Genomic DNA, 27,410 nt, shown 5'->3' with positions numbered 1-27,410 from the left:
TTGTTCGATTAATCTGTAAATTAATTAGAACAATTATTAATTGGTATAAGAAAATCGGGAATACTGCAATTCATTTTTCATTGTAAAGAGCTGGAATTTTTGGTTGATGACCGTACATTTAAATTTTGACTTGACTAATAATCAACAAATTCGAAAACTTTAAAAAATCACATGTTTGATTAATTAATCGTTCAATTGTCCATAATACCCGTGACAAATTTTTGAAATACATCTGAAGTAATTTAACACTGAGAGTTCTTTTATCTAAAATTGATATGAAAAAAAACAAATTGATTTCATACTAATTTTTTTTTAAACCAAATTTTTAAAATAAATTCAAAATAATTTTCAATTATGTTTCCAAAATTTTTGCATATTTAAAAAACATTTAAAAAAAAATTTTCTATAAAATCTTGGCAGTACCCCGTTTTGTCCCTCCTGCCCAGTTTGCCCCCCTCTCCCCTATATGAACTAATTACATATATTTTTATTTCAAGACAATAAATAAAAAAAATAATTACAATAATTATTTTTACGTCGAGTACGGGTAGCATGGATATAATAATAAGCTTTTAATATTAAGGATTCAAGGATTTGCAGACGTCCTCACAAATATCGAGCTTATCTACGTAATAAAATAAACATACATTAGCATTATTTAAACATTTATGTGTTATTATAAGTAATAATAATAGTAATTATTATTATTATAATTATAGTTCTTAAAATAGACTGTATTACAAGTGTTATTTATTTGTTTTTGTTGACTTAGCGTATCGTGCGATTTAATAATTATTTTTTTAGTAAATAAGTGTAGCACATATACATAGACATATATATATAACACATTGCATAACATATTAACATCAAGTTAGAATCCACACAGAACAACACTCAAGGATATATCAGTAACAATATAAAGTTAACACGGACATAAAAAATAATGACGCAGAGAGTAGACTGAGTATATCGATTGGACACCGAGTAAATAGATTGATGGAGTGGAGATATAAAGGATTGGATTATAAAGTATAAAGAAATAAAAGTATTAATATTAATATCAAAGTTTGGATTATTTTTAGAATGAGGTGGAGAAGGAAAAGGTCAAGAGCGGTGGTCAGATTAATGATCCTGTCGGTTTAAACAATAAAAAGAGTAGAGTAGAGATGAGTAGTGATGTAAGGCAGAGAAATTGTCTGACAATTGACGTCAATTGACCGGCGAAAAATTGACCAATGGTCATTTTTTTATTTAATGACAATTTCCGCGCCAACTTGATTTTGTCCAAAATTATTTTATAAAAAATTGACCGAAAAATTTTTACTTATTTCGCATTTAAATAGAAGTGGAGAGAAACTTTTTTGAAGAATTTTTTTAAATAAACAAACCGGTCATTATAATAAGTGATACGAGTTGCAATTTACTTACAATTACAAATACTAGTATATTTAATTTTGTCCAGAAAATCATTTTATAAAAAATTGTCTAAATAATTGACCGAAAAATTTTTTACCGTCATATCGCATTTAAATAGAAATAAAGAGAAATTTTTCACGAAATTTTTAAAATTAACAAATCGGTCGTTATGTTGAGTGATACGAGTTGCAGATTACTTACAATTACAAGTATTTGTATATTGAATTTTGTGCAGGAAATTATTTTATAAAAATTGACAGAGTGTTTGACTGAAAAATTTTTACCGGCATTTCGTAGGCTATCTAAATAAAAGACATTTTGAATTTGAATAGAAGTAAAGAGAAATTTTTTGAAGAATTTTTTTAAATAAACAAACCGGTCATTATATTAAGTGATACGAGTTACAATTTAATTACAATTACAAGTACTTGTATATTTAATTTTGTCCAGAAAATCATTTTATAAAAAATTGTCTAAATAATTGACCGAAAAATTTTTTACCGTCATATTGCATTTAAATCGAAGTAAAGAGAAATTTTTCACGAAATTTTTAAAATTAACAAATCGGTCGTTATGTTGAGTAATACGAATTGCAATTTACTTATAATTATAAGTACTTGTAAATTGAATGCCCAGGAAATTATTTTATAAAAAATTGACCGAATAATTTTTGACATCAATCGTCTGTAAATTCCTCATGATCTCACTGAACATAAAAATGCGTAATTTCGCATCACTAGTAATGAGCAAAAAAATATGTGTGAGAAAATAAAATAATGTCGAGTAGGAAAATTCTTTAGTATGTAAAAAATAAAATTAAAGATGTAAATTAAAACACATGGAAAGCATTTGTATTTTTAATTTTTTTTTTTTAACGTAATGTGACAAGTTATAAGCACACATTGATTGTATTTAATTATTGTAGAATTTGTCAAACAAATTTACTAAATAAAATAAAACCATAAACGGTTTCTGATTTTAAATTTTTTATCGAGTGAATTTAAAATAATAAAACTTTGCCGATTTATTTCACTCATCAAAAGTTTATTTACTTAGAGACTTTTTTTACTCAATTTAAAGTAAAGTACAGAAGTATAATAGAAATAAAGTGAAATAATAGTAAACTTTTCGAGCCATAAATGAACAAGAGTAACGATAAAAATAAATAAGTAGCAATTCTACAATAATTTGAAATCAATAGGTAATTACACGGGAATAAAAGGATAAGAGGAAATAAAAAGAGTTGTGGAGTTACAGGCATGCTACTTACTAGCTTGCAGGGCTGCATTAGCTCGGTACGATTGAATTCGATTGTCGGTGATAGAGGATGATTTGGATGGGTGATCAGCAGTAGGCGCGGATGCTGCCTTGGCTTTGGCTGATCCTCGGGCTCGCGCAACTACTGGACTATGACTAAGATTATTACGATTATTACTGGTGACCCGGTCCAATGATCTCGAGCCCGAGGTTGCTGCTGCTGAGGCTGACTTGATGGCTGACCGGCCAACGGAGCGGTCGCGAGCGCTTTGATGAACCGCGTGAAGCTTATTTGGGGCAACTTTTGTATTTGTTGTTGTTGTTGATGTTGTTGTTGTTGTATTTGATAGTAGATTTGTTTTCGCGGCAAGATGAAGAGGACGAGGGGAAGCGGTTGTCGCGAGGAAGGCTAAAACATATATTATATTGATGGTTATGATTATAAATCCGTTCTCGTTCCGGTCTGGGCGCACTCATCTATATAAATATTTTTTAAAATTATTATTGTTATTTTTGTTTTTGTTTTAGTACTTTTCCTTAAAGTGATTTAAGTGACTTGCAGATTTTATTTGAATATTTAACCGTGCTTGCCGGAACGCGAGGGACGTGGAATGTACATGAGGTGATTAATGCCGCGATAGTTGATTTTATAAATTGTAATGAAGGACAAATGTGAGCTTTAAGACAGTGAGTTAATATTTATAAACGGTGCTAAAGTCAATATATGAAAGTAACTACAATGAATATTTGAAACTTCTCTGTATCTTTATAATTATTTATAAATTTAAAATTATTTAAGCCGCGAAATATTTACTGAGACTTATAGCGGGTTTGGCTGCTTGCTCTGAGATGCTCGGAACAAAGCCGATTAAGACCATAACAATCCGATTGACAATTTGAAATTATTTTAATCGGAAAATTTATTGACGAATAAGATTATTTTTCCTTATCTTTGTGTGATGGTCGTAAATATATGAGCATTTGTCACAATGATCAAGTCGTTGTCATTTATCATTTTTTTTTTTTAATTAATTTATACTAAAAAATATGTTATGATTAACTAGACTATTATTAGAACGGCAATTGTTTAAATTATGTAATAAGGGTACACAGAAAAAAAGGATTTGTTGATGCAAAATATTTTTACTTGGCCCAAAAATTTGAATTATAAATTTTTAAAAAATTTTCTTGATGCAATAAAAAATTATATTGCGCTAAGAAATTTTTTCTAGTCCTAGGGGATTCTACGGTTTCCGTGGCGCCACTAAATGACCGTGAATTTTTTTAGAACTCGATGAAATAAGACTTTCTTAAAGAATAAAATTTTTCGATATCTCGCTTAGTTTTTGAGAAAAATGGATTTCGAGAAAAATTCGATTTTTTCAAAAAAAGTCAAATATTGCATAGATTTTAATATCTTTAATTTTTTTTGTATTTTTTTCCGGAAAGTGCATTTGAAGACGAAAATTTTGAAAAAAAAACGTCTGAATTAGTCCATTTTTGACGAAATTATAGTTATTCGAAACAAAGTCTTATTTCGTTGAGTTCTACAAGAATTCGCTATCATTTGGTGGCACCACGGAAACCGCAGACTTCCCTAGTCCTACACAAAAAAAGTTCTCGGCTGAAGGTGAATATTCTTGATTCAAGAAATTTTTTTTGAAAACTTCAATTTTCTTGGATAAAGTAAAAGTTTCCTCTGACCAAGACAAATTCTATTGGCTCAAGAAAATCTTGACTTAATTTCCGAAAACATTTGTCTTCCAAAATATTTTCTCGACTCAAGATTTTTTTTGTGTAATAAAATTTTTATGTAAATTTTTGAAATTTTGGCCCTAAAAAAAAGCTGGCATTAGTGTTCAAAAACGGTAAATTTATTCTATCCTATATAGAGTTTGGTAAATTCAGTTCACTTTCAAAACTTTTCAGGTTTGCTCTGAGCAGCCCAGAACAAGCAGCCGAACACGCCATTAATTAGAGAGCTTAATTTAAAAAAAAAAAAGAAGTATAAGTAGAAGAAGAAGAAGAAGATAACTTGAGAAGTTTCATCCAACTACACGATAACGAGATGATAATCATTCAATGATGAATGAAGAGTAGTTTAATAAAGGGATCTATAATCAGCAATTAAGTATCATGTCAATCAGATAAATTGATTGTTAAGACAGACGTTTTTTAATGAGAGGACAATATAAAACGTACGTTTGCGCTGTACCCTCGGTGAGGGCCTTCTTTGGAGTGGCGTGGGCCCAGGGCCAGGTGGCGGTGGTAACGGTGGTATGGGTTGCTCATTCAAAGTAGACGATTTCACCGACGACACAACAACAGGGGGTTTTGAGGAAGAGGAGGACGGCATAGACGACTTAGACGACTCTCTTATGCTCCAACGTACACGTCCGACCGCTGAAACACCCGCTACTACGTTGCCTAATCGTATAATCACTATTTTTTATCACGTGTCACGCTCGATCAAAGTCTTATCTGTGCGATTGTTTTACTTGATTGGATATTACGTGTGTACACTATTTTTTTTTTAAATTAATTAGGTATTTTTTATAATTTTTTTACTTAAATTATAGATATCTAATTACAAGTAAAGGGTTTATTTTAAACAAAAATCATGCATTTTTTAAACATTATAAATATCTATCGCTCGACTAATTTATTTTAAGTAAATCAATAAATTAGTTAACTAAGTTTTTAATTAAAAAATTTTTTTTAATGCATGCAGACTTTAATTTGAGCGACGGATACAATTTGAACAATTGGATCAGAAAACTCCGTAGTAAACAAGTGTTTTAATTAATTAGCTAACGACAATTAGACGTACTCGGCGAGCAAACGAGCAGTCAATCAATCAATTTACAGTAATATAATCTTATATGTATAGTAGAGTAATCATTATTTTTTAAACTCATCAATTTTATCCCAAAATTTTTTTATTTTTACTGAAATCAAAAGCCTTCAATTTGAGTTTAATTAAAAAAATTTTAGAGGATTAATTTTTTTAAATTGGAGCGATTATTTATATGTCTGTAAATTTTCTGATATTCAACCCAAAAATATCTTTTTTTGAAAAATATGAATAAATTACAATTTAAATTTACATTGAAAAAATATAAAAATTTAATCAGTTATGAAAAAATTTCTTTTTATATTTTAAAATTTACTGAAGATTAATACTCATATTTTTGCTTATTTACATATGACTGTAAAAATATGTGTGTAATATTTTTTTTTATTTTTTAATATCAAACTCAAAAATATATTTTTTTTTAATTTTAAAAGAACGAATTAATTGCAAGTTTATTTGATAAATAGTATATTACACTACAAGGGAAGAAAGTTGAAATTCCTGCCCTGTGTGATAAGATGCCCGAGGCGAAGCCGAGGGCATCATGACACACAGGGCAGGGCTTTCAACTATCTTCCCGTGTGGTGTATACGATTTTTCTTTATACCTGGTCGAAAGTACGTTTATTAATTACATTTTTGAATACTATGAACAATACAACCACGTTCTGCCTTCAGCTGACAGGTCGGCCATGTTTTTTTTATTTGCTCCCTATTGACGCGCCTCTTTCGGACATACATAAAACTTTAATTTTTTTCCGTCTCTCTTTTTTTTTTTTGTTGCGTTTTTGCTGCCTGCCCCGCGACATTTGAAAGCACGAGCGAAGCGAGTGCGTCTGGTCGGCGGGGGCAGGCATCAAAAACAAAACAAAAAAAAAGACATAATTATACTTATAAAAAATAAAAAATAACTATTTTTTTTCGAAAGAAATAAATTTATGCCTATAAACAAGATTTTTTTCCTGCCAATAAATAATATATAAATAAATACATAAACTTTCAATAATTAACTTCGCCTCTGCATCAAAATCTTTTATCACCTCATCCTCGTCCATAGATTCATCCGATGAAACTTTTTCATTTATCTTATCATTGTAATTACACTGTTTAATTAAAATATTACGTACAACGAGACACAAAAATACTGACGCATATATAAAGCAACGATCTACGACGTTATCGTGAAAAATTTTATTTATAAAGTGGTAGACGATCACTAGATGGCAGCAACCGGCTGTTTCTGTAGGCCCGAAAAAATTTTTTGCTCCCGGCGACAAAAGTGACGCGCATGTAACTCCACCAGGAGAGGGAAATAAGACTTTAGGCCTTAAAATTAGGGAGGGAAGTGCGTACTTTCGACTAAGGGATAAAGAAAAATGTTTTTATTTAAATTTAAATTAAAATAAAAATTTACTCAGGCATAAAAAAAAATCTTTATTCTATTTTTTAAAATTTACTGAAAATAAATATTCATATTTCGCTTCACTGTCAGATGAGTATAAATATATACCCCAAAAAAAGTAATAAAACATAAAATAACCACGAACTATTTTCATAAATTTTTAAATTTCAAAATTACGAGCGACCTCTAAAAATAATTCTCCACTCAAACTTTTAAAGGCCTTTTATTTTAATAATAATAAATGCTAGCGATTTAAATGTCACCTAAAATATACTTTGGGGTGAAACTGATTAATTTAAAAAACGATGTTAATAATTGACACCTTAATTCACAGGATAATAAACTAATTGATGGATACTTATAACTGTATGCAAAAAAATGCAGTAAAAATATTAACGATCATAAATAGTGGGTTATAATATTGGTAATAATTTAAAGAGGATAGTGGTAATAGTGGCAGTGGTGGCAATTGGTGTTGGTACATAAAGTGGTAGGTTGATATAAGGAAATTTTATATAGTAGATAAAGAGTGGAGGTGGTTTGTTGAGAGTAGAGAGACTTTGCGACGATCGATCGAGACACGAACCAAACAGTTCTCGTATATACTATTCTGTATATATATATAAATATACATTTATATATATATTAGGCTGACGTGAGCCAATCACCTGGGAGAACTTAAAACGTCAGGGACTTTACTTACTCGGACGTGGATGCCTTTCTGGCTCGCCACTTCTGTCTCTCGGTTCTTTATCTTTATGTTCTTTTTCTTTTTCCTTAAAAATAAAGACATAAAAAAATATTAATCTTAACTGTCTACTTAAAAATAATAGAGGTTTATTGTCTGGTGAACAAGATTACCTTGATATCTTTGCTAACTGAGGGTGTTCTTGGTGTTTGTCGCTTTGGAGATCTACTTAACGGACCCATACTCTGAGAGCGACCAGTTCGCGGACTATTCTTGGGGCTTGATTTAGTACGCGGTTGAATTTCTTCACGGTGAGATTCTTTTGAATCGTCACGACGTCGCGGCACTACTGGCTCCAGCTTCTCTCTTGTTGGAGAAGGCAGTAATGCGCCATCACCTAAATTTTTATTTTTAAAATTAGTTATTCAAATAATAATAACAATTATGTATTATCATTCAAATCTTACATATCCCAGTGGTGCGATCTAAATGATGACGGAACAAAAATTCTTTTCTAGCACGAGCTATAGCCTTCTCGGTATCCTAAAATAATTGAAATATTATTTATTCACATGTATGAAGTTTATGGGTAACATCTTCTTGAGATATTTCTCTTGATTCTAAGCATCAAATATTAACTCTCAAGGTTACACATTAAACGAAATATTTTAAAAGCTTTTAATAATAATTCATTCGTTTGTAAAATATGTGATGCTGGAAAATAGTACTGTAATTTAACTTTATGTTGACTGAATACTAACAACAGCTTTCAAATCATCTTGCAGAATTTCATAAATTGGTCTCGCTTGTACAGACGATGGTCTTCCAGCTGGAGGCATATTTGAAATAGGCGCAACCTTCCGCGTATTTTCTTTCTCTTTTTCTTCTTTGGTAACCGACCTATAATAATAAAAAGAATATAATATAATATAATATAATAATAGTAGTAATAGAAATAAATGACAATAAAAAATTGATAAATTGTGAACAGTAACGATGAAAGAACAACTACGACAGGTTTCCACAAGTGTAGGTGCTAATTTTTTTTTCTAGACATTAAAAAAAAAAATATTTCATACAATAAAATATCAATTTCATCAGGCATCACTCGATTAACAGCTAGTGCTAAATAAAAATACTGTCAAAAAATAGCAGAGTAAATCTGGAGCGGATGACTCTATTTTTTTAATTCTCTCGGAGTGAAATTTACATCGAAGGGAAGTTTATTTTAATATTAAAACTCTGAATCGGAGTGAATGCGGATTTAAATGAAATCCAGATCACTCTGAAAATATTCCCCTGATTAAACAACTGAATTTAACCGAATTAAAAATTTGATTTCTGCTCAATTCTGTTATATTCGGTAAGACAGAATTTAACAGGTTTAAAAGAATTCAAGGATTATTTTTGAATTAAACAGAATAAAACCGATTTAAAATTTTTGAATTGATTTCAATTCTGTTTAATTCGGAGTCAGAACCACAAATTCGAAGATTATTTTCGAATTAAACAGAATAGAATTATTTCAAGTCGTTTCAATTTGGATAAATTCTGGTTTTCCTGCCGATTAGACAGAATTCTTTTTTAAAATTAGGTACCGAATTAACAGAATTTATCTGAATTATATGGAATTAAAAATTTAATTCTGTTTAATTCGATCGAATTCAGTTGTTTAATCAGGGTCATCTGAAAAAATAAACTCCGTATTTACTCTAAATGCGGAGTGATTTTTTTTACTCCGGAACTCCGAGTGACGGAATGAATTCAGATTGAATTAAAATCCATAATCACTCGAAATTTACTCCAAATTTTTTACAGTGTAGTGTAAATGTAAATGAATTTGAATAAATGTAAAATTTAAAACGAGTGTGAATGTAGCAGACATTAGACAAATTTAAAATTATAAATAAATAGAGTAAACAATTAAAAAAATAATATTTATAAAAAATGCACTTATTAATTTTAAAATTTTTTAAATGCGCATTTTAAAAAGATTTTACTTTATTAATTATTTACTCTATTTATTAATAATTTTAAATTTGTCTGATGTCTGCTACATTCACTCATAAATTTAAATGAGTGTGAATGTGGCTGACAATTGGAAGTTTTTCCAATTTTTGAATAAATAAATAAATAAAATTTAAGTAGATAAAAAATTTTAAAAATGCGTATTTAGATAATTCAAAGATCAATACGTGGAATCTTTTCAATTTCGTTATTTTAATTTATTTATTCATTGATTTTAAATTTATAAATTGTCATATCTGTTGCATTTACACTCAGAAATTTAATTAAAATAATTAATGTTGTTTAAAAACAAACAAAATGTTCAAATGTTAATATTTAAGTAATTAGGTAATAGTATATTGTGTGACAAGGGATGAAACACACGATTTCAGATAAGGGTGAAGTTGGCTGCCCTAGGGCTGACATCACCCGCAGTCTGAAATCGTGTTTCATCCTGAGTTACATACTAGACTTTTCATGGTTACCTGCATTGGAACCCAAAGTTTCAATGTCAGCAGCCAGTTAGAAACAAGTTAATTTAAGACCAATAGAATGATCAACTATTAGCGTAAGCGTAAGTTGTAATTTGTAATTTATAATTAAGAGGAGCCTGCACGTTTTTTTTCTATCACACTTAAGTCAACGAACGGTACTATCCTTGTTCCACTTGCACAGTAAATGGAAACTTTTTCCACGTTTTTCTCTTAAATAAATTAACATTTTTTAAAAATCACAACGTTGATTGCTAAATTATAGAGTAATACATCGAGCCTCATTTTTTTAATTTTGCTTTTGAAAGAAAAGTTTGGGCAAAAATTACTATAGACCTTCTTTAAGCAGAAACTGTAAATACTATTTATTATTTACACTAATTTTTAGAAGACTTAATAACAAAGTCAGAACTGTCATTTAAGTAAATAAATGAATGGTCTGAAATTACTAATAAACAACTAAATGTCAAGTAGGGTAAGAGACCCAGTGTCCGATTACTCATATAGTAGTATATCCATATTTACTAAATTTTACTAAGTATAGATACAAAAAAAATTTAGAGTGATCATAAAGCACACCAGCGCTTTCGCGCTTGAGCTGTGCAATACATGTAGTGATTGGGTAGTAGTTTCCTGAACGAGTACTAATTCCCTGATCTAGTACTAGTTCCCTGATTGAGTACTGGTTCCCTGAACGGATACTAATTCTCTGATCTGGTACTAGGTCTTTTACCGTATCAGAGTTTAAATTGAAAATGCCTTCAATCAACGGGAAAAATATCGTATTACCCATCAAAGGAGTAAAGTAGGACATAATTACCTACTTAAGCCGAAAGCGAGGGTGACAAACACGCGGATTAGAACGCCCTACCTTCCTCCGTGGTTTGTATACGATTTTTCACCACATCTGTACCTGAAAGCTCAAATTTTAGCTTCTGTTTGTAGGAAGACTGGCATATACGTTAATTTTTATCATTTATTTTCTCATAAAAGAAAAGAACGATTTTCTTTCCTCTAAACAAGGCAGGAATTTAAACTTCCAGTGCAGGTATGGTGAAAAATCATGTACACCACAGAGGAAGGTACGACGTCCCAATCCGCGTGTTTGCTCCCAAGGGACAAAACACACATGCTTCTGCACGCTGATTGAAAGCATTTGCCATTTACACGTTTGCTAATATTTGTTCACGGCATTGGACTGAAATTCGCTTGTTTCGACTGGTTGTACAAATACTGAAACTTGAAATTTCGATGCTGGTATCATGTAAATAAATTATTATAAATAATAATAATAATAATAATTATAAAGGTGAACATCGAGTATTCATTAGTACTGGCCTGGCGAGGGACAGTGCGTTGAGGGCGTGATTATTTGAAACACGATTCCATAGTGTAGCTTCCTCTTCAGATGCCAGACAACTTCCCCATTCGCGGTGCTTATTTAATTAATAAGCGTTAAAAAAAATAATAACAACAGTAATTAATATTATGTAAGTGGGAATAAATTTTTAAAATTTTAAAATTTACTAGATAATTGTGAAACGAAACTAAACAGCACAAGGACACAAATTACCTTGTACTCATCGGCAAGTCGTCTAAGTTCAATGATCTCATTTGTCAAGTACTCATTATCCACTGGCGCTTTACTTATCTTGAATATTTTATTTTCTTCGGCGATATTGTTGTCGATAATACGCACACCTTTACCAGCATATTTTCTTGGTCTGTAAATTACAAATCAATAAAATGCTAATATACTTTCAAATAACCATCATTAAACACACCCTGTCGTAGTTGCCTTCATTTCCTGTAATTTAACTTATAATAATAATAATAATGAATTTATAAAAAAATAATAAAATATTGATGATAATTATTATTATTATCATTGAGTATTCCTGTAATAATTTATAGAATCATAAATCAAAGAGCGATTTAAAAATAATCAGAGTATAAAAAATTGAATAAAATTGTTTGGTAAAAAAATGAGGACACTGACCTGAAGGCAACTTTGAGGTCAGCAAGATCCTCATCACGTTCTTCAGCTTCAAGAACGACTCCGTCAATATTATCAGTATTATTGCCCACTAGTGGTTCGAGCTCAGATGGTTGTACTCCTGTAGTAAAAATAAAAATCGATATTAGTATCTACTGACTATGAATACTAATCCAATTGTAGGGATTCGACACGTGTAAGTGACGAGCATTGACAAATTGAGAAGCCGTATGATATTCATTAGTTATATAGATAGATATACTGAGAAAAAAAATTAAATTCAAGTAATTATTTTTCGCGTTTCCATAAAACGAAAATTAAGTCATTTTTTTCGGTTCCCTAACGTTTCAACCGCAGACCTTAAATCGGCGAGGTTGTAAATCGGTAATGAGCCCTTTTTTCAAAGGTTTTGTGTGTGTGTAATTACAATAGTATATTAACACACTCATGCTTGCAATGGTACTGAAAAAATTAAATGAGTAAATAAAGTAAATAAATTATTATAAAGTCGCGGATTTAATGTCCGCGGGCAAACATTCGTGATACCTTTTTAACTTCCCGCTAAGAAAATTGTAAATTTTCAAAAACTCGGGAAGTTATTGGTTTTGCTCCGATTTTCGAAAATCGAATTTCTATCAGATCTTGACATTTTGAGACTCTAGGAAGCTATTATGACTAATTTCAAGATGGTGTCCAAGTGTATGTATGTAAGTACATACGTATGTAAATATTCTGTAACTTTTGAACGGATGGACCGACTTTAATCGTAAAGGTGTCATTCGACGCGGCTTGTTAAATACTATGAGCTGTAAAAATTTGAGCTTAATCGGTAGGGTTCGTTCAGAGATATTTCAAATATTAAATTTTTTTAAAAATGTTCTTTTTTATAACTTTTAATTTGCTCGGTGGATTGATTCTAAAATCTAATCAGCGAAAGAATTAAAAAAAAATTTTTTTTTTTAGTTTTTTTGAAATGTCTCAAAAACGACTCGATAAATCAATTCTAAAATTTGATCAGCTTTAGAGCTTGATGAAACGCGTCGATTGCCACTTCAACCGTCTCAATCGGTCTATTCGTTTGAGAGATATCGTTGATGAAAGAAATAGTGAAAAACGTTATTTTTTTCAAATATCTACAAAAAAATCGAATCAATCGATTTCAAAATCTAATCAACTCTAGAACTTGATGAAACGCGTCGATTGTCACCTTAACTGTCTCAATCGGTCAATTCGTTTGAGAGATATCGTTGGAGAAAATATGGTGAAAAACGTTTTTTTCGAAAACAACGGCATACAAAAGTATTTTCGAGCTCGAAAATGTATTCACAACAATATTTTCGAGCTCAAGGATTTCGAAAATAGCGGTAAGTTTTTAGGGCTGGCCCGCAGGGTCAACCGATAGACCGATTTTTTCTAATTAAATTGGTAGTTTTTACTTTAAGAAAACTACTGCTTCATTTCAGTAGTAAATCTATAAAAGCATGAATTACTGAAGGCAAGAAAATATTTTTTCAATTTAGTTGATACGTCCTCATTTTTATTACAATTAAAAACTTCAATAAAGCAATTGTTTGGTTTAATAGAAAAAAATTAATTGAAGGATATAATTAAAAATTAAAAAAAAATTTTCTGCATCACGAAAAACATTTGTTTTTATTACGAAATGAAATTTCTCATTGGTATTGATAAAATTATAAAATATATTAGTATTTTCGAGAGCTACTTCTATAAGCTATTGAATATTTAAATTTTATTATTCAGTTGTGTGAATTAATAATTAAGATGACAAACATCGATTAATAACTTAAGAGTTTATTAAATATAAAAACATGGTTCTAATAAGCCACCGTGGCGTAGATTATAAGTCTCGCGTGTTCGGTCTAGGTTCGAATCTTGGGTAGGGTGAAATTATTTATTTATAAAAAAATGTTTGTTAAGGTACGAAACTAATCTGAACATCATTAGATTAAAAAAGGCATTTCTAATAATATTTTTTTAATAAAATCAAATTTTTTTCTCTCAGTGTACAATATACAAAATTTTTGGACTCGGTGTAGTGTAAATGACTCGTTGTGAAAATTACACCAAACATCGTGTTACATTTAGGCGGTGTGAATTAAAGATATTTACATCATCAAGCGTGCATTGTAAAAAATTTTTGCTGTGAAAAGAGTCTCCGAGAACTTTACATGGTCTGCTCGGTGTGAAATATCAAGTGGTGTACTTACACCACGGTATGAGTGCTTTTTTCACACCGTTTGGTGTTATTAACCGAAATATTGTCATTAATAACTTGTACATTAACACCATTGGTGGTGTGAACGTTCTACTTCACGCGGTTCGAAATTTCATACCGTGTGTTGTGTAACTCACACTAGCAGTGTTGAAAATTTTAACACCAAATCATTCACACCACACCGTAGACTCAAAATTTTTTACAGCTAAGTATAGCGTAAATGACGGTGTAAAAATTTTGGACTGAAAATTACACCAAATATCGTGTTAAATTTAGGTGGTGTGAATTAAAAATTTTCACATCGACCAGCGTGTAAATTTGTAATTTATGATTGCGTTAAGAAAAATAATCATAAAAATATTGAAATGTTCAAAATACTAATTAATATATAAATAAAATTAATATAGTTATTAATTGAGTAGTTAAAAATTTTCAATGATCATTTTTTCCTCTTAATCAAAATTATAACGAGTAACTCGGAATGGTGTAAAAGAGTAGATGCATCGTTAAAATCACACCGATATGTAATTTACACCGTTATTTCACAGTACGCGGCCATATAAAGTTCTCGTGCCATTTTTACACCAAAATGTTTTACAGTGTAGATATAGACAAATAAGTAAAGGTGTATTACCATCGCGTTTGTGATCAACATCTCCAGGTCGTTTTTTCATGTGAACTGGGGCAGGTCCTGATGAAGGTATCCCTTGTTTTAGTGCACCCATGCTCAATGATTTTCTTGGTGGTCCACCGGCATTACCACTAGCACCGCCAGCTGCTGGTAGCTGTGCTACAGTATCGCCATTTGTCAGCTGGGCTCGCCTTGGCCAAGCGAATTGCAATCGATACTCAGTACTTATCCGTGAAATCGCCTTGCTCAGCTGGCTTGCTGGTAGTACTGTGCTTCCTGTCACCTCCTGTTTTTTTTTACAGATAAGTATACATATATATCTATACATATACAGATTGATTGATTGAAAAAAAAAAAAAAATAAGAGTTAGAAAGGAGCAAGAACAAAAGGACACTTTTTAAATGTGTCGATAGGGTCAGAGGAGTGAGTTGCTGATAGTTTTATGTCAAAATGACGCTTCAGCAGACTGGTATTGTGTATATTGGATAGAAAAGTTTAGCTGAAAGGAGATAAAAGGGTATGCTCCAGGCATTTTCAATTGATTGAACACATTTTTTATTTCTTTTGCGGATTTTATTGTGTAATTAAATTTTTTTATCGGAATTAATTTTACTTCGCATTGATAAATTCAAATGGAAAAAAATTTAAGCTTCTTGTATCGTAATTTTTTTTTTATTTGACTCAAGGGATTATATTAATTGATACATTTTCTTATTCAAGAAAGTAGCTAAGATTATATTGATCAATATTTGCATAATTAACTGATGATATTGATAGTAAAAAGCTGCGGGTATTAAAATATAAAAAAAATTTAAAGGAGATTTAGATTTAAAAGTATAATTTACTTTAATACTTAAATTTTTTAATTAAATAAAAATTTTTAATTACTTTGTGATAAAAAGTATTTTAAAAAATAACTTAGTAAATTTTTTTAATTAAATCAATCATGTTAATGACTTTATATATTTTAATTAATAAATATTTTTATGCGATTAAATTTATTTTTAATTATTAAAATAAAGTTATAAATTTAATTTACTTTTAATTAGTTAAATAATATTAAATAATTGATTATGATTTAAATTTATTTATATAAAATATTTAAAATTAAATTTTTTGCGGCAAATTTAAAAAAAAATTACAATAAATTAGAGTACATTGAATGTAATTACACACTGTAATTTAATGTAGTACCAAAGGTTGAAACCATAATTCAGTTGATAATATAAATTATTTAAATTCGGTGTATCCAATTTAAATATCACGTAAAACCATAAACAACTTACCAATTACGAAAGAGAAGTAGACAGAAAAGGGGAGAATTTTAACTCGGATTGCACTTTCGAAGTAACTATATATGTACCATGATAATAATATCGTAATAGATTGAAGATTGTACGGCATTTAACTATTAGAGGACTGAATTTCCAAGCTACGATTAAATTTGTATGATATAAGTGCTTTTAATATTGACAAATAACCTTTTGATGCTGAGATTGATAAAGTTGTCAAGGATATTACAGAATTTAATTATTTAAAATTTTTGTTTTATTAAATCAACTTTTTTTTTCTTTCTTAAAAATTTCTCATTTCACGAATGAAATTGAAAAGCAGCAAAACTTGTTGTTAAAATAATTTTTTCAATGTTCAATTATCACTTTTTAATTAAAGAAAACTTTGTAAAAGTATTGTTATTCTTTCTTTAATTTAAATTTTTCATTCGCTACTTGCTACTATTTTCTAGAATATTAAAAAAAAAAAAAAATTGCGTACTTCTGCACTGTAAAAAATCGAGAGTAAATTCGGAGTGATGGATTTTATTTAAATTCGAATTTACTCGTCACTCGGAGTTCCAGAGTTTTAGAAAAAATCACTTCACATATAGAGAAAAATTAGGGAGTTTTTTTTTCAGGTGAGTGATTTCGGAGTGATCTGGATTTTATGTAAATCTGCATTTACTCCGATTCGATGTTAATATCAAATATAAACTCCACTGGAGTGAATTTTACTCCGAGGTAATTAAATAATTACACAGTCATCCACACCGAATTTAACCCGCATTCACTCAGAAATTTTCTACAGTGTAAAAAATCAGGAGTGAATTCGTAGTGATTACGGATTTTATTTAAATCCGAATTCTCTTTGAGTTCCGGAGTTTTAAAAAAAATCACTCCGCAAATGGAGTAAATAGGGAGTTAGTTTTTTCCGCAGAGTAATTTCGGAGGGATCTGGCCCTATTTAAATCCGCATTCACTCCTGTTCGGAGTTTTAATATTAAAATGAACTCCCCTTCGGAGTAAATATCACTCCGGATTTAATCCGCAAATTTTTTACAGTGAAGTGTATCGATGACATTTTTAATATTAAAAAAAATCCTAAATACTCTGATGAAATAATTAACTTGTCAATTGTATATCTAGACCTATTTTTAAATGAAAAAATATAAAAAACTTCAATTTCCGTGCCAAATGTTCCCCTCTGCTCTACTTCAATTACCATTTAATTGCTTAAATTAAAATAAAAAAAAAAATGTTTTAAAGAAAAAAACTTTACCCGAACTTTATCAGCCACGACATTGGTGTCCACGGCATCAATTCCACCAGCGTCAGCGGCAGTGATGAATTCATGATGTCTGTAAGCAAGCTCCGGGCACTTCTTTCGTCTCGGCAATGGAGGTTCCAATGTTGGTCCTGTAAATTCAAGGGATTCATCGTCAATAGTCGCCTCTCTACACTGATACATACACAGCTATAAATATGTATATACACATGTAAGTTTAAAGAGCGTTATATATATTCATGATGAATGCTCGAGAGAACATCAAATGCTATACTATTCAGCAAGTAAAATTTACACTATGACTAGAACAGGGTTACGGCGGATTTAAAAAGCTGGCTATTAAATGATTCAACTTGCACCGTTATTTATTCCTAACTCGATGACCCTCGACCCCTTTTCGTCTCGTGCACGATCAACTCGATCCCTCATGTCGCACCAACGCAAACATGCTCAACTACAAAGTCCTTTGTGATATATTATCGCTCAATATTTATTAATTAACTCAAACCAGTTCTCCAAACTTTATTGTTTCCACGACAATGCATTTATTAATAAAAAAAAAAGCTAATTAATTATTATTGCATAACTCTGTGAAATTTAATATTCAATGGAATTACGACAACAATTATTGTTATTGTTATTTTGACATATAACGCAAGACACGAGGGATCGATATCAACTTGACCTCGAACTTGCCTATAAACTTACAAATTACTCTAGTCTAAATAATTAATTGTCTCTATTGTCTTTCTAAAAAAATATTTAAAGAAAAAGCTTTCAATCCTATTTATAGAAAAGTCATTTATTATTCAAAGAATGATGTGCGGGCAGTAAAATCAGTTTAATTCATCAATTTACTTTTTTTTTTAAGAAATTTATGCAATGAAATGTTACTGGAAAACTGAAATTTTAAATAATTTTTAGAGATTCAAAAAATTATGATACTGAAATTAGCCGGCGTTCAATAATTTTTGAATTTTTTTTTAAACACAAAATTATAAAAAAAAAATATTTGAAAAAATTGCACCTGTAGTTTGAAGAATTTTCTACATGTGCATTTTTTTAATTTTTGTTTTTTTTTAATTTATTTGTTGAAAAAAAAATCCGTAAATAGTAAATTATTTGTTAGAAATGATCTCGAAGTTAGAAGACAATTAAAAATTTTCGGATTTTCGTTTCAACAAATGAATTTTAAAAAAATAAAAAAATTCACATGAAGAAAATTTAACAAACTATAGGTGCAATTTTTTTTTTTTCTAAATTTATTGTTTTTAAAAAAGTTAAAAAATTATTAGACGTCAGCTAACTTTATTATCATCTGTTAATTTCAGGATCATAAAAAATTACACAGAAAAAAAGGATTTCTTGGCACAAAAAAATTTTACTCTCCCTAATAAATTTTTTGCATCCCAAATTGAAACCGAAAATTTTCTTGGGGCGAGAGGAAATTTTTTCTACGCCAAAAAAAATTTTTGTTTTCATTTCACAATAAAAAATTTTTCTCGCGCCAAGAAATCCTTTTTTTCTGTGCACTTTATTATTATTATATGCACGTCACTCCATAATCCAGAATATATATAACTGCATGCACGAACTCTCAAGCTCTAAAACTTGCGCCTGGTCGCAGGTGCACGTTTAGTTTCTGCCAAGAATAAAAAAAAAATATGTATATTTATAAAAAATAAAAAATGCGGGCTCTTATTCATAAAAGTTAGGATGCGTGCAAAGAATATTTTTTTTCCATGCAATCTTTTATTTTAAATTTTTCCAATCTTTTATTTATACTTGTGTGCATTGTTTTTATTTATATATCGTTTCATGTATATTCTGTGTAGTCACAGTTTAGAGAAACTCGGGAAGTGGGTGGCAGTGGGAGGCTCACCGTATAATGCACAATATATAAAACATGTATCAGTACTTGTTATTTTTATTAGACTCTGGGTTATAGATATCACATGATATAATGCAGCTATCGATTCCTCGAAAAAGTAATAGTTTAAAAAGTCTAGTGCGGCAAACATGCGGCTTTTGTGACTCGGAATTCACGGGTTTCTCTATAACATACATCAGTCACGCAACACCAGAGATTGTACACGCGATTTTAAGTTTTTAAATTATGTCGTTTCAGATAACGAATGTAGGATAATAAAATTTTAGCACTTGTGCTGGTAAAATTTTTTTTTTATGGGTCAATGCACTTGCGACCATTTCTATGCAACTAAAAATTCAAACAAACTGATCAAATCAATCACTAATTTAATTACAATCAATAAAACGTAAAGATTTAAAATAACAAAGCAAGCGGAATAATACATAAGCGTGTAGTTTTGTTTATTTCTTACGACTGATTTTCTTACGTTCGTATCAACACGTAATAGAGATAGAAGTAGATTTAAATAAATAATTACAGTGAGTGTGAAAATAATAATAAGTAAATAAATAAAATAATAATTTTACATAAAAATATAATAATAATAATAATATAAAGAGGCTTGGTTTGCGTAGCACCCGTTCGAAACGTCACTTTTCGTCTTACCTTCGGTATTATTTTCATCCTCAGTTGACTTGGCGGATTGTAGCTTCGCGGTCACTTGCTTCGCTGCAATCAAAATTCGCAGCTGGCACCGATTTCGAATTTGGCAATTTTTTTTTTTTTTATTTTTTTACACCCTCTTTCTTTTTTAATTAAAAATTATTTATTTACATTTATTTTATTTTTACCAAACTGTAATAATTTTATTTACAAATTTATTATTTTTTTATATATCAGAAATTTACCAAAAATATGACGCATTTTTATTTTTCAAAATTTAAAACTAACATTCTCTAAATGTCAAAATATTATTTAATAAATAATTTTTTTAAATTAATCAATTATTTATTTATTTTTAAAAATTAGTTCGTAAAATATTTAAATTAGAAAAAATTTGTTAAATAATATTTTGACGTATGACTAATTAGCTATGAAAATATAAAAGTTATAAATAAAAATGAATAAAAAAAAACGTAAATGCGTCGAATTCTTGCGGTTATTTCTGTGCATAGCCAATCGAAATACTTGATTGCGGTATAATAAGAGATTGAGGGAATAGTGGGGTCAGGAGGTTAGATTATGCGCGGCACTCACCCACATTTACCCTCTCACCCTCACAACCCTCATCCTCTTTCTCACTCTCAATTTTTCTTTCTATCTCTCTCTCTCTCTCTCTCAGTCACTCTTTCGTTAGCTCTTTAGGGAATCCCTCAGAACACGCGATGTCGTCGTTCATGTGCATATAATGAGCGTCTGTTTTCCGGGCAAATGTACTCTCTTTGGATTGTTACTTATTCAAGCATATAAGTACTAAAAAGGAATCCTCGTTGACATGTATAATCCACGAGAGTGTGCATTTAAAAAATATAAATAAAACAAACTAGCAACATTTAAACTCAGTGTCATAAGTGTCATGAAGAGTAATAGGTGAAAAGTGTCTGCAAGATTAACAATTATAAACAAAACAAAAAAAAAAAACGACAAAAGTACTATGGAAAATACTATTTCAATTGTAAGAAGTAGACTAGTTAATTAAAATAATGGATGTAATTTAAGAAATTAACAGCAAATTTAAAACGTTTAATTTTAATCAACTAGTGTGATAATGATTATTTATTAATTAAAACGTGTAGACGTTCACGAGGTGTAGGCACGACCAACAATAATACGACTAAAACTCCTAAAAACAAAAACGAACTATTTATTTTAAGAAAAAGTCGTAAGAATATTTTATTACTCATTTTTTAAATTGCAATTTTAATTGATGCCCATTTTTATTTTTATTTTATTTTATAATTTTATAGTTAAAGTATTTTTATAAATACTTACAAGTGGATATGGATTTTAAAAACAATGTGAACATCAATCAACAATGCCAAGGTAATATCAAGATGAATAAGAAAACAATTGTATTGAATTTGTTCTCATTTTATATATTGATCCTATTTGACTATTATTTTTTTTTAGTATTTATTATTTTTGTTTTATAGTTTGTTCGTCTTTTTCTTCTTTCATTTATTATTTTTTTTTTTTTTCATATTTTTCCTTAGTTTTATTCAAGAATGTTAGTGGAAAGAGGATTGCAAAATAAACTTACTGGAAGTTGGTGGTGCTTGGGGTGCACGACGTACAACTGTGTGCTCCTGATGCGGCCCTGTATACTCATGCCATGTATATGTGCTCCTGTACTCTGAGTGGAGCTGCTGAAATACAAGAAATATAAAGAACAAAGTCATTATTTTTTTATTTCAAATTTACGTCTACGTTTTTTTTATAATTTACATGCTGAGAAATTTTCCAGCTGAAAAATTATTTTTACGAATGACTTTTTACTCTTTATTTTTATTTTATTTTTTTTTCTAATGACAGTTGGTAACGTTAATAATTTTTTTATCTTAATGATGTCATTAATAATTATTTTTGAGTTAAAATTTTTAACTAGTAAAAATTTGTTTATTGAGATGTAATTAATTATTGGGGTGTGCGAATCGAGTAGAATGATTTGAATCTTCTCGTATTATTCATATTTAACTCCAACTTTGATTGCCACCAATTTACATAATAATATATTAATTAAATGGATTACTGTTACTTGATGAATTGTATCAAGTTTTGTTATTTTAACTTATGTGATATTTGGACATAAAGAATTTGTATTAAGTTTTGCTGATTTAGTCAAAATATAATTGACGAAACGTTCAAATAATTAATGACTTAATTCTTTTATTCAACCTCGTCGAAATTCCTGAGATTAAAAACTATTGAGTATTTATCATGGTCACGATTCAACAACAACTTCTCGTATTATTTGAAACTTTTCAAATTATTCGTCAATTTTAGAATCATCCAAAAGTGTTTGAATTATCCAAGTAGCACACTTGCCTTTGTGACATCTATAAGATATCAGTTTTTCGGCTACTTTTTGACATATCGCACCAATATGTTGACAAAACGATCAGAAATTTGTGTCACCGAAAAAATACCTACTTAAAAGACTTAACACAAGTAACGACAAAAAGTAAATTACAAATAGTGGTAAAATAAGTCATCTAAATGACTTTTTAATTGATGTAAGACAGGAAAAACAACACAAATTTTATCCGTCTCCAGAACCAACATTTGCATGTCGTATTTATACCAAAAAAGGTGACTTTGAGACAAAAAGGTATTTGTCGTATCCTTTTAAAAGATATCTTTAAGACATCTTAAAGTTGTCTCTGTGCTACTTGGGTATTTGTAACTTTTTAAATTACTCGATTCGAATGCAAAAATTTTGGTCAGTTTTCAAGTATTCAATTTCTATTTAATGGAAAGCTAAGTTTTCAAAGCAACCAAAAATCATTTTTTCATAAATTCGTGTCTAAATTCTATTCAATTTAACAACGATTTGAATTATTTGAAAAACTATCACAATTTCAAGTCGTTCAAAAGAAAATTTTGAAATTATTCGTAAATTTTCGAATACACTGAGAAAAAAATTTTCTCCTGACAACTAAATTTTAGTTATGAAAACAAAATGATTTGATTGCCCATTGCCAATCGTATTTTTGGATGTTTTCACTAAATATTTTATAATCCACCAACACAACGAGTGATTAGATACTATGAAATATTTAGTAAAGATAATTATGCGCTTAGTAGCAAGCATAAAATCAAATTGATTACCTGTAGAACTTATAAAGTAGTCATAATGAAATATATAAGTGATCCTCAAAAAATGAGTTATTGATAATAAATGAATATTATTTTAAAATGACAAGATATTTGTTTAACAATAAAATAAATGCATATTTAGAAAAATATTTTATATCCTTGACACGTACTTTTTTTTGTACTATGACAAAAATTGTTCAGGGAAACATTATTATTAAACATTAATGTCATAGTGTAATACAGGATACCCCTATCTTATTATCAAAATTATTCAGCGGATAACCCATCCCATGAATGCTTCAAGCTGGCGAATATATACAACAATTCTACAGGTCAACTTAGCAATGTCAAAGACATCCTCAATGACTTCGTACGAGAAGTTAAAGATCTAACCAACAACGTGTGACTATAAACGAGTGACTATAAAAGGAGTTACATATTCTTTTAAATTTATTGCTTTAATTGCTGATGGACAAGCCCGCGCATATTTAAAATGCACAAAAGGTCCAACAGCTTTTTTTGGATGTAAACGTTGCACGGTCGAAGGTATTACTAAACAAAAAAGGCGCATATATCCTGAAATAAATTGTGAAAGACGCACAAAATATTCTTTTATTAATAAAACCCAAGCTGAGCATCACCAAGACAACTTAACTTCACCATTTATTGAGATTTCCGATATTGATCCAGTCAGTGACGTAATTTTGGATTCGATGGATTTATTATTCTTAGGGGTGATGAAATATTTATTAGTAAAGTGGAATAAAAAAGGCAGTGAATTAAGACTTCGCCCCAATAAGCGAAAAACTTTTAAACAGTTAATGGATTCAATCACTGAGTATGTTCCAAAAGAGTTCCAACGCAAGAAATTCGACATTAACGAAGTGTCAATGGAAAGCAACTCAGTATCGGTTTATGCTTTTATACGTTGGACCTATCATTTTACAATTTGTGCTAGACACGAACCAGTACAAGCACTTTTTATTGCTTCATGTCGCCTGCCGTATTCTCTGTAGTCCAAAGTTAGCTCTTAAATACGTAGACTTTGCAGATAATTTATTGAAAAAATTTTTTAAAATAATGCCAAGCTTTTATGGAGAAGCTTGTCAAACTATGGACTTTCATAATCTTACGCATGTGGCAGATGATGTAAGAAACTTCTAAGCTCCATTGAGTGATTTTTCATCATTCTGGGGCGAAAGTTATGTTGGAAAATTAAAAAATTTAGTTCAATCTACAGCAAAACCTTTACCACAGATTGTCAATCGATTAAATGCTATTAATTCCTTAGATGATGTGGTAATAAAAAAAAAGTGCGTTTTTAAAGAATTCGGTATTGACAAAAATGGCGAAATTATTAAAGAAAAGGGAAGACTATCAAAGAATAGAGCTGCTCTTCATTATGCTATTATATCGATAGAGGTCATGCGCATATTGTAAATATTCTTATAAATGCAGGTGCTGAAATTGAAGTTGAGAAGTATAGCCGTATGACATGTTTATCGCTATAACCCTATCAGAAGAATGATTATGGAACATGTCTTTAAACTAAAAGTTGCACTGAGAAAAAAATTTTCTCCTGACAACTAGATTTTAGTTATGACAAGAAAATGATTTGATTACCCATTGCCAATCATATATTTGGTTGTTTTAACTAAATTTTTTAAAATCCACCAACAAAACGAGTGATTAGAAACTATGAAATATTTAGTAAAGATAATTGCGCGTTTAGTAGCAAGCATAAAATCAAATTGATTACCTGTAATGTTTATAAAGTAGTCATAATGAAATGTATGAGTGATCATTATAGAGAATGAGTTATTAATAATAATTAAATATTATTTTGAAATAACGGAATATTTATTCAACAGTTCAATAAATGCATATTTAGAAAAATAATTTATTTCCTTCACAAGTACTTTTTTTCGTACTGTGACAAGAATTGTTCAAGAAAAATATTAATATTAAACATTAATGTCATAGTGTAATACAATATACCTCTATATCACTATCAAGAATTTTCAGCGGATAACTCGTCCCATAAATGCTTCAAGCTCGGAATATATCAATTCTGAAATAAGTATCTTACCAGGGACATCACAAATGGTGGGCGCGATCTAGTGGCGAGCTACTCCAGCTGCTGCTGCCTAACACCATAACTTTTCAATCAATAATCATTAGGTTCAATTATATACTTATTAACCTCGAACAAATATATATATTTATTCTAAATGAAAATTTTTTTTTGTGTCTAATTAATATTTAATAGAGTTAATATAATAATATTATGCGTTAATATTTGGATTTGTTGGCACTATAAAATAGTTTAGTTGTCCATTAAATAAATATTTTCTTAACTTTACCAAATGATTTTATTATCTAAGAGAGAGAAATATTAAAGTCAACCAAATAGAGTTTATTAAATCATTTGTTAAAAATAACAAAATAGATTATATTGACGTAATAAAATTTAGTTGTCCCAAATAAATTTTAATCTAACAGAATTTAACAAAACCAATTTAATTTTCCGAAGAGAAATTTTTTCTCAGTGTAATTAGTAAGTTTTTGAACTATTGGTAAGTTTTTGAATTATTTGAAAAATTACGAATAATTTGAACTAACCAATTATTCGAAAATTTACGAATAATGCGAAGCTTGAATCGAATAGTTCGATTCGATATGATACGAATAATTCGTAAGTTTGAACTATTCGCACACCCCTAGTAATTATGTGTCATTTTGTACTTTGAGTGCGAAGCGTTATGTGCTCGCCTAAATTTGTCTCCAAAATCTTTATAATATAAAAGCCTGTTATACATATTTATGATTATGAAGAGAATTATAATAAATAAAATAAAAAAACCGTCCATAAAGCACACCTGCGCTTTCGCGCTTGAGGTGTGCAATAATTTCCATGTCATTTATCGATACTATCCTTAAATTTCAATACTGTTAGTTGCCTGTTCGTAATTTCGTAAGTTTGTAGAGAAGATATTATTAAAAAGAAGTGACAAATTGACTACGAATTTTTTACACAAGCTTCGTATTATTCTAGAATAAACTAGAAAAAACTTTGTTGAATATTGTAATTAAATTTAAAATAATTTAATTATTAGTTATTAAATTAATAAAAAGTTTTACAGTTTTATTAGCTATCTTTGTTTACTCTCCGTAACAAAGCGCTGTCACGCGTCAATTAAAGTAATTAAAATTTAAAAAGTTATCTACAGTTTATAAATTGGGAATTACTAACAGGTTATGTAACAAAGGTTTTTTTGTAATTAATTAGATCAAACATACCCTACACTAATAAATTATTCTTGTTTGAAATGGTACGGTGTCAGTAAAGCACCATGTTGGCTACTTACCGGAAATTGAAATAAACACCTGCAAAAATTTCACATGCGTTTATTTCGAGTTCTGAGGGTGGCGAAAACGGTCCAGCTTTACTATGGCACCAGAGCATTTCAAACGAGAATAAATTCTCCGTGTAAAAAAACAGTTTATTATATAACGTTACTAATTCCAAGAGTACATATTTTTATTCTCCCTTTGGCTTTAGGCAGATCCCTAAAGCCAAAAAGGCTATAAATTTTTTTTTATTACTAATCGTAGACTTATTCTAAAACTCAAAATTTTAAAGAAATTATTGAAAGCCAAAAGGGCATATAATTTAAATCATGCGCCCTTTAGGCTTTCAAAATTTTGCTTTTAAATTTTTAGCTCTCAAATAAGTCTCCAAAAATATTGGCAATGAAAAAAAAATCATACATGGAAAAAAGAATAGTGGAAAAATTACAGTTTCAAATATCAGCAAAGTTCCTCTACTTCGAAACTGTAAAAATTACATCATTTCTGAGACGTAGGAGTTATTACAGTTTCATATAGGGGAGGGAGGGGCAAAACGGGGTACTTGAGGAAATACCAAGTTTTCGAAGACTCAAATATACTAGATCTTTTTTTTTTAATGGTATTCAAAGTAAATAGAAAAAATTTTAAGTTACCGTTAAAAAAAAAAATTTTCATTTTTGCAGGCAAAATTAGGTACCCCCTAAAAAGGTTAAAAAAAAAAAATTCTGGATTTTAAATGAATTTAATCAAGTTAAATTTTTTTGTAAGTAATTTACATGAAGAAAAATTATATTTTACATGATTATTGGATACAAAAGAAGAAAAACAAATTTTTA

At 29.4% G+C, this 27,410-nt stretch overlaps 1 protein-coding gene and 1 long non-coding RNA gene across 22 annotated transcripts in view; one reads left to right on the top strand and one right to left on the bottom strand.

Annotated features, from left to right (window-relative positions):
* LOC130663325 (protein piccolo) overlaps positions 1-27,410 on the bottom strand; it is a 57,921-nt gene that overhangs the window by 8,117 nt on the left and 22,394 nt on the right. For 7 of the 21 annotated variants that reach the window (XM_057462491.1, XM_057462492.1, XM_057462473.1 and 4 more), the window contains 13 exons: positions 21,668-21,773; positions 20,074-20,136; positions 17,532-17,668; positions 14,981-15,263; positions 12,114-12,231; positions 11,688-11,838; positions 11,453-11,550; positions 8,378-8,516; positions 8,084-8,159; positions 7,790-8,013; positions 7,632-7,704; positions 4,876-5,100; positions 2,687-3,082 (listed from right to left, as the gene is read on the bottom strand). In XM_057462491.1, coding sequence (XP_057318474.1) covers positions 2,687-3,082; positions 4,876-5,100; positions 7,632-7,704; positions 7,790-8,013; positions 8,084-8,159; positions 8,378-8,516; positions 11,453-11,550; positions 11,688-11,838; positions 12,114-12,231; positions 14,981-15,263; positions 17,532-17,668; positions 20,074-20,136; positions 21,668-21,773 — 2,089 coding nt within the window. The remainder of the gene's footprint in view (positions 1-2,686; positions 3,083-4,875; positions 5,101-7,631; positions 7,705-7,789; positions 8,014-8,083; positions 8,160-8,377; positions 8,517-11,452; positions 11,551-11,687; positions 11,839-12,113; positions 12,232-14,980; positions 15,264-17,531; positions 17,669-20,073; positions 20,137-21,667; positions 21,774-27,410) is intronic. The other 14 variants (XM_057462475.1, XM_057462484.1, XM_057462485.1 and 11 more) reach the window with 9 other exon arrangements.
* Positions 20,541-22,113, top strand: LOC130663328 (uncharacterized). Its single transcript, XR_008989174.1, has 3 exons — positions 20,541-21,289; positions 21,375-21,450; positions 21,621-22,113. It is a non-coding gene; the product is annotated as an uncharacterized LOC130663328 (long non-coding RNA).

The sequence above is a fragment of the Microplitis mediator genome, chromosome 2 (genome assembly GCF_029852145.1).
Source record: "Microplitis mediator isolate UGA2020A chromosome 2, iyMicMedi2.1, whole genome shotgun sequence".
NCBI classification, from domain to species: domain Eukaryota; kingdom Metazoa; phylum Arthropoda; class Insecta; order Hymenoptera; family Braconidae; genus Microplitis; species Microplitis mediator.
Note: the sequence above shows the minus strand (reverse complement) of the source record. Positions and strands in the feature narration are given on the sequence as shown.